Source organism: Myotis lucifugus, unplaced genomic scaffold (assembly GCF_000147115.1).
Source record: "Myotis lucifugus unplaced genomic scaffold, Myoluc2.0 scaffold_223, whole genome shotgun sequence".
NCBI lineage: Eukaryota > Metazoa > Chordata > Mammalia > Chiroptera > Vespertilionidae > Myotis > Myotis lucifugus.
In genome coordinates, this window is record NW_005871271.1 from 1,461,762 (window position 1) to 1,470,090 (window position 8,329).

Genomic DNA, 8,329 nt, shown 5'->3' on the forward strand with positions numbered 1-8,329 from the left:
TTAGGAATTCATAAATGTCTTGTAAGTACCCTGTCCTCAGAAAAACATGCATGCTCACACAAAATCTTGCATACTTTTCAGGCCTTTAAGTTAAGAACCAACATGTAGTGGGTTTCTTGATTGAAGTTTGTGGAATGAATAGGAATTTTCTCTAACAAAATAGCCTCAGCTATTGCATCAGCTCAGTATTCCTTAGTACTTTTCGCAGGTATTGGTATTAAGTATCTGGTACAGTAAACCCTCGATTTTTCGGACTTCAATTTAACAGACTTCAGATTTAATGGACAAATTTCTGGTCCATATATTATATGTGAAAATTAACATCCTATTAATTTTAAAATGCCTCTAAGATTTGCTTATAATTAAGTCAACAGGTTACTTTTGTTATTAATTCACTGTTATTTTTAACAAATTTTATCGAATAGGCCATATGTTGAAAAAACACTATAGTGATTTCATGATATAAATAAATATTACATATTTACAGCTATAGTCTACAGACTTAAATCCAAGCGTCACTGCTCCTAAAGAGTGTTCAGTGAATGATTAGCATGTGATTATACCACAGCAAGAGTGGTGATTGGTTCTGTTGTCACATGACTTTCTGCAGCAGTTTGAAAGTGTGCTGGCAGATCTTCGGAGTTGTGCTAAGCCACACCCCAGCTGTGTGCATTTGTTTACTCGTGGTGACTGGTGCATACAAGCATTTAGTAGACCTATTCAGTAGAAATTTAAAATTACTGTAATACATATAGAAAACTTTTCTGTGAAATTAAACTTTTCATACATACTTAATTTTAATTACATAAACGTGTCTATGTAAGTAAAAACAGGTAAAGTAACTAGTTTGTCAATTTTTTAACATACACGTTAGGAAAATCTTTATTATATAACTAGAGGCCTGGTGCATGGATTCATGCACATTGAAAGGAAATTAATTAGAAGGTGACTGGCAGGGCGGGACTGGGTGAGATGGCCTGGACACACCCTGGAGCCAACCTCCAGTAGTCCCTCCTCAGCCGGCTGTACCTGGGGCAGCACTGGGGCTCGAAGGGCATCTGCGGAGTGAGCAGGGTCCCTCTGGCAGGTGGGGTCCCTCAGCCTGGCCTGTGGGGATGGGGCTGAAACTGGCAGTCCGACATCCCCCAAGGGATCACAGAGTGTGAGAGGGCACTCTGCAAAGTTGCTGTCGCTCTGCAGCTCCTATGTTGAGCGTCTGCCCCCTGGTGGTCATTGTGCATTGGCCGGTCGCTTAGGCTTTTATATACAGTGGGGCCTTGACTTGAGTGTCCCGACTAACGAGTTTTTCGAGATACGAGCCGTCTCTGGGCCAATTTTTTGCTTTGAGTTGCGAGCTAAAATTCGGGTTACGAGCCAGCTTCAGATACCCCACCGCTAGTTGGCGCAGCGAACGTCACAGTGAATGCCACATCAGCCCAGCATCACAGGTCTCACTCCTTCACTTTTTGATTTGACATACGAGTAATTTGAGTTATGAGCTCCGTCACGGAACGAATTAAACTCGTAAGACAAGGCCCCACTGTATGTAGATGGACTTTTGGGTTTAATGGACACCCCCTTGCTTGAATTAGTCCATTATATCGAGGTTTTATTGTATTGTACCTTTTATTTTGAATGGAGAAAAGACAACAAATAACTTACTCTTGCTGCGCTACAAAAAATTTCATGGGAAACAATAAGCCCTTTAGACTGTATGGCACTGCTCTTTGATTGCACTTAATTCTATTTCAAAACATTCTTCTTTATTTAAAAATACGCTCATGTGTCTCTCTAGATGTTGCCATCGGTGCGCCCTTTGCAGGCCAGGATCAAAGAGGCAAAGTGTTCATTTACAACGGGAACAAACATGGCTTGAACACCAAGGCTTCCCAAATTTTGCAAGGAGTGTGGGCATCCCAGGCTATCCCTTCTGGCTTTGGCTACACTTTAAGAGGAGACTCAGACATAGACAAGAATGATTACCCAGGTAAGGTTTTCTTTCTTTCCCCTCCGTAGAGTTCACCTCCTAGAAAGGGCTCATTCTCTGGGAAAGGCCTCCTGCGTAAGCAGCTCTCTCAGACAGCGGAGGCCAAGCTTACCCACCGCACAGGTTCTTGGTGTAGGATTCCAGAGTGACTTTCATGAGAATTTGAAGGCAGACAAAACAAACACTCCCTTTCCTGTCAAGAAAAGCAAGATGGCTTTTAAAAAACTGCATTGGACATAAAACTTGCCGACATTGCAACAGCAGTTTTTCTTTGAAACCCCTCAGTAATGTGGTCTCCATTGACAAAGACAGATACCTTTCTAGAGCAATTTATTTTAATCCCATTTTTCCTTTCTGATCTCATATTAATTAACTTATGAACCTCAATGTTTCTGTCATAAAGCTCACATTTTTAGAGCATAAGTATTTTCCAGCTATATTTTGGACTTTTCAAAGATAGATTGAATATTTTAAAGTGAAACAAAATTAACTGGTTTGCAATAGAAACAATAAACTATCTTTTTTTCAATTAGAATTGACATACATTATTATATTATTAACCAGCTTTGATTACCTAATTTATACTGAGGACTCATAGAAATCCATAAAGCAGAGAGCTATCATTCATGTTTTGGGCATGCCATATGAAATTATGGATTGGTCTTAAGAATTGTTTCAGTAATCAGGATTTTTAGCAGAGAACATTAGACTTCTTGGTTTTATGGTTCAGTTTTTGCTTTTATGTTTGTTATGTTAAGATGGTCTCAATAAATACTTATAAGTCATTAATAGTTAACTGACAGCTTCAACTATTTATTAAAGCCTTGTCTCTTTCCACTGCCCCTCCCCTAATTGAGTATTTTCCTTATGTAGTAGAGCTTTTTCTGATTTGGGGCAGCGTTCCAATCACTGACTCGGCTTTCTCTTCCCCTCTGGGATCAGGCAAAAAAGATCCTGCAACATGTTCTTATAAACTTGCCAGAAATATTTCATGGCACTAGCATAGACATTATAGTGGGCTCAACATGGATTAGTATTACATTTTATATAAATTTGTATATGAATGCATCCTTCCTACAGCAATTTTAAGAGCATCTTGTTAGATTTATTATTGTAGATCATACTATACTAGTCTAATCAATGATGGCTTTTGTTATTTGGGGGGAGGGTCTGACATGTAATATGTTCTATTTTAAATGATCCAAAATTTAGATCCTCTATGTAATTTCTGCCCAAAATATGTCAGAGTGATTAATGAAATTCAACTCCTGGGTTGCAATTTTAGACAAACAGTGATTTTAGAAAGTTATTGCTATTCATTAAGCAGTGCCTTACACCATGTAAAGGAAATAAAAGCGGTGTCCATTAAAGAGCCAGTCCACAGACCTCCTTTGAAGTCTTCTTAAAAAGGTGCCGGGGAGGAGAGAAATAGGAAACAACTTTTCTCTGAAGGAATATTTCCTGCAGTGAAGGGGGGAGAGAAAGGAGTAGCACAGGGAACAGAGAAGCTATTTATTAATTATGTCCTTTTCATCCCCATTTTAACAATTACAAAAAGGTCATTTGGGGCCATTTGCTAGATAACACCTTTATCTACTGAGGCTGATTCAATTTATAGTGACTGATGATGTAAATGCTGTGTATAGCCATCTGTCTGTCAAGTAAATGTTCTTCACTAAGGCAGGGCCAAAGGCCACTAAGTTGAATTTTTATCCCTCAAGATAGTCTTGAGGTTTTCAGAGTTCCTCTTAGTTAGTAGACTGGTTCTGGTCCTGATTCTGCCTCCTAAAGGGGAATATAGGTGTCTTATGATTTATGATCCTATACCATTTTCCCTGCTACTCATCTTCTCACAAACAGAATGTCATTCAAAAAAGCCTTTTTATGTTGACACCAAGTCCCCGGGACCCTATCAAGAGGAAAACTGGCTAATAGGCAGGCAACTAGATTCTGTTAACTAGCAGAGCAGATTTGAATTTTGCAGGCATAACTCAGGAATCAGACATGTCACTTCTCTCATTTTTGTATCAATGAATTCCATTTAGCTCTCAAGCCTCCATTTCCACGAAGGCGGAAAACCTTAATCTTGCAGTCACGTCTAGATTTGGACTTAATCTCATTTACAAGGGAAGGGACGTCAGACTGCCTGGTCCCGGCTCCCCAGTCCTCACTGATGAGCTGTGGCAGTGGACAAGTGATTTGATTTCTTGGAGCTTCTGTTTTCTTTTCTGGTTTTATGGGGCCAATAATACCTACTTCACTGGGTTGTGTGCTTGCACTTTCTAGGTATAGAAGGTTTTTTATAAAATGTTGTGAAATGGCTTACAATAGGAAAGAGTATCAATCTGATGAATAGAATCAAAGCTGCTTAACTTTACAGGTATGTTAGGCTGCCTAAGATTTTGAAAACATGCATTCTAGGATGCTGGAGATGGACGACATAGATTTAAAACTTGACTCCACTGTTTTCCAGCTGTGTACGAGTGAGACAATTTCGTAACCTCTCTGAAATTCAATTTCTTAGTCTGTAAAATAAGCTAATAATATGTTGGTATAAAGAGGAAATTTAATTTTTATATAATGAAATGATGTCAGTATGTTAAAATGAGATTATATAGAACATCTATATATATAAAACCCTAATATGCAAATAGACTGAACAACGGAACAACTGGTCACTATGATGTGCGCTGACCACCAGGGGGTGCGCGTGGAACATGTCGGGCGTTGGCTGCAGTGGAATGGTGGAGCAGGTGAGCAGGGGCGCCAGACCATGGCGGGGTGCCGGTCGCTGTCATTGGGGCAAGCCTCTGGTGGTTATTGAAAATTCTTTGCTCCCACGCTCTACAGTCCCATGGGCACTCGCCCAGCTCGCATCCACTGCTGGCACCCAGCACCGGCCCCGATCACTCGGTGCCTTCAGCAGGTGCGAGCAGTGGCTGCTGGCCCCAATCGCCCCTCAGGGCTTCTCCACCTCCCCCTGCTCCTGAGGGGCAATTGGGGCTGGCAGCTGCCGCTCACACCAGCTGCTGGCAAAGGCCCCGCTCACACCTGCTGCTGGCGCCCAGTCTCGATTGCTTGGCACTGTCAGTGGGTGCGAGCGGTGGCTGCCGGTCCCGATCGCCCCTCAGGGCTTTTCCACCTCCCCCTGATTCTGAGGGGTGAATGGGGCAGCAGCCGCTGCTGGCACCTTTGATGGTGCTGGCCCCGCTTGCACCCGCTGCTGGCGCTAGTGCCAATCACTCCACACCATTAGCATGTGGGAACGGCAGCAGCGGGAGCAGGGCTGGTGGCAGACAGGGGACTGGGGGCCACGGTGGGAGGGGCCAGGCAGGGGCATGGAGGATGGGCCAAGACCCACCCCTGTGCCCACTGCAACCTCGTGGCACACAGTTCCTTTCAAGGTGAACGAATTCATGCACTGGGCCTCTAATAGTTTAATAAATGGCGACTCTTCAAACACATTTTAAAACACTATATTTTGGAGGTATTCTTTTTCTTAAGCACACTCATTTATATGATTTTATTTTGCTTATTCAATTTTCATAGTCCCCAAGCTTACTCTATAGTATGATATTTACTTTTCCTGCCCCAGACCCATAAGACTATGAGAGTAAGAACATAGCTATAGAGACCCTACTGGCTGAAAACCACTCATAATATTCCTGTGGCTGGACCCTCACTAGAGGATTCCCCTAATATCATAAGGTTGCTGCCCAGCTATGAAATGATTCCACCACTCACCCATTCTAAGTGGGAGATGAAGCATAAGGGACTTCTCCCATATCTCACTACTGTGATTTACTGGGTACCAAGAATGAAAAATGCTCTTTCCTCTCCCTTAGCCATTTAGGGTATTTTAATTTATTATAAATTAGGCCCAAATTAAGAAGATAACAACTGCAATTGAAAGGAAGGAACTGACAAAATAGTGTAAGTGGAAAATAGACAAGACTTGGTAATGACTGGCTGGGATGGAAAATAGAGGAGGTGGGGTGGGAAGAAGAGGGGATGCTAAAGATGACTCTGGAATTTTGATCTGGTGTCCTGAGAAGAGTATAGTATGATGGAAAGACATGAGAGATTAATTTTAGAAATATAGAGACTCTATTGTGGAAACAATATTTGGAATAATTTTGCTTAACCACTCAGTTTTTTTAACAATAAATATTGTCATTGATATGCATACATAAATAAGAATCATAAATATTTTCATTTCTGGTACCAAAATTATTTTTCCTACAAAAAAAATAGATGTGTTCAGGTTTCTACACTGATGCTCATTGGAAAACTACGGTTGACCAGAGGAGTTTCTTGTACACATTAATTGAGTGAAAGCATTTCAGAGAAGAAACAGCTGTGATAGTCAGGAATCCCTAAAATGCAATGATCTAGTCTCATCCTGTTAAACATGATTGTATAACAAGGTCATCTGCTAAATGCACAGTCCAGACATTGCGGGGGTAGGGGGGTGCGTGGAGGAGGGAATTGCTGGTTTTGTTGAGGAACAGAAATCATACAGGCAATAAAAAGCGGAGGAAAACATGGGCTGAATGCCAAGATTATCATTGTCTTGTTCAAGCCTCTAATAGACCATGGCGATATCATGAAGCCATCTCAGACAATTATACCAAATGTAATAAAATGACCCATTTTATGTTTTAATGAGGGGTGTGTGAGTGTGTGTGTGTGTGTGTGTGTGTGTTTGTATGCAAACAGTGCAGCTAGACAGAAGCTGCACATGAGAAGAAATAAAAGGGTAGCTTTAACCAAGAGAACAATACATTTTAATCAAACTTTGAGTTCATCGAATTGATGTGAAGTTTAGTTGAACTAAGTTTAAATCTTATAGTCAAGTTTATTTTAGCTTCTCAAACTGCTACCAAATTTTTTATGAAAAGCAAAACATGTTCCTTTTGAGCAAGATTTTCATAATTTCGTTATAAACACATTAGAAATTAGAACATACATTTCTTGTAAAAAGACTTTATAAGTTTAGATTAAATTGAATAAATTAAGTCAACTGAAGGAGTTTTTGGACTTGAGTCCAGCAGTGTCATAAAGAGAAGTAAAAATGAATGGAGAGATAAAAATCAGGTTCTAGATCCAGTTTGCCCAAGACAATCTCTCCGACCTTACTTTTTCCACCTGAGAGAGACGTGGATGTAGGGGACACTTCTCCAAGGGTTTTTTAAAACTCAAACTTAGATTCTGTAAACCAAGATCGAAACTTACTGTCTCCTCAGATTTCTCTGTAATATTGCATAAATTATTAAGGCTCTATCTTGGGGGGGGGATTTAATAAAACATATAAGACCTTTTTTCTTAACCTTTTCTAGAAAATAATTTTAGACTGACAGAAAAGTTGCAAAAATAGTTGAGTCCCATAAACCCTCCTGCCAGCTTCCCCTAATATTAACATATTATACTAGAGGCCCGGTGCATGAAATTTGTGCACTTGGGGGTGCGGGGGAGGGTTTCCCTCAGCCTGGCCTGTGCCCTCTCGCAGTCCAGGAGCCCTTGGGGGATGTTTGACTGACAGTGGGCCTAAGCTGTCAGTCGGAAATCCCAGCATTGTCTCAGAGGCGGGAGAGGCTCCTGCCACTGCTGCTGTGCTCACCAGCTATGAGCTCAGCTTCTGCACTGACCAGGGGGCAGCTCCTGCGTTGAGCATCTTCCCCCTGGTGGTCAGTGCACATCATAGAGATTGGTCATTCTGCCGTTCAGTCAATTTGCCTATTAGCCTTTTATTATATAGGACTAGAGGTCCGGTACACAAAAATTTGTGCACTCAGGGGGTCCCTCAGCCCGGCCTATGCCCTCTTGCATCCTCAAAGGATGTCTAACTGCTGGCTTAGGCCTGCTCCCTGGGGGATCGGGCCCAAGCTGGCAGTCAGACATCCTTCTGGCAGCCCGGCAGCCCTCGGGGGATGTCCACTTGCCAGTGGGGAGCAGGCCTAAGCTGCAGTCGGACATCCTTATTGCTGCTGAGGAGGTGAGAGAGGCTCCCACCACCACCGCTGTACTGGCAGCCATCACCCTGGCTTGTGGCTGAGCAGACCTCCCCCTGTGGGAGTGCACTGACCACCAGGGGGCAGCTCCTGCATTGAGCATCTGCCCCCTGGTGGTCAGTGTGTGTCATAGTGACCAGTCATTCCCAGTTGTTCTGCTATAGGGTCAGTTTGCATATTACCCTTTTATTATATAGGATAGAGGCCTGGTGCATGGGTGGGGGCCAGCTGGTTTGCCCTGAAGGGTGTCCCGGATCAGGATGGGGGTCCCGCTGGGGTGCCTGGCCAGCCTGGGTGAGGGGCTGATGGCTGTATGCAGCTGGTCACACCC

The 8,329-nt window shown here is 42.6% G+C and overlaps 1 protein-coding gene across 1 annotated transcript in view; it reads left to right on the plus strand.

Moving 5' to 3' along the window:
* ITGA8 (integrin subunit alpha 8) overlaps positions 1–8,329 on the plus strand; it is a 191,843-nt gene that overhangs the window by 89,120 nt on the left and 94,394 nt on the right. Inside the window, exon 13 of the mRNA XM_006098219.3 lies at positions 1,796–1,987. Within this exon, the coding sequence (XP_006098281.1) occupies positions 1,796–1,987 (192 nt within the window). The remainder of the gene's footprint in view (positions 1–1,795; positions 1,988–8,329) is intronic.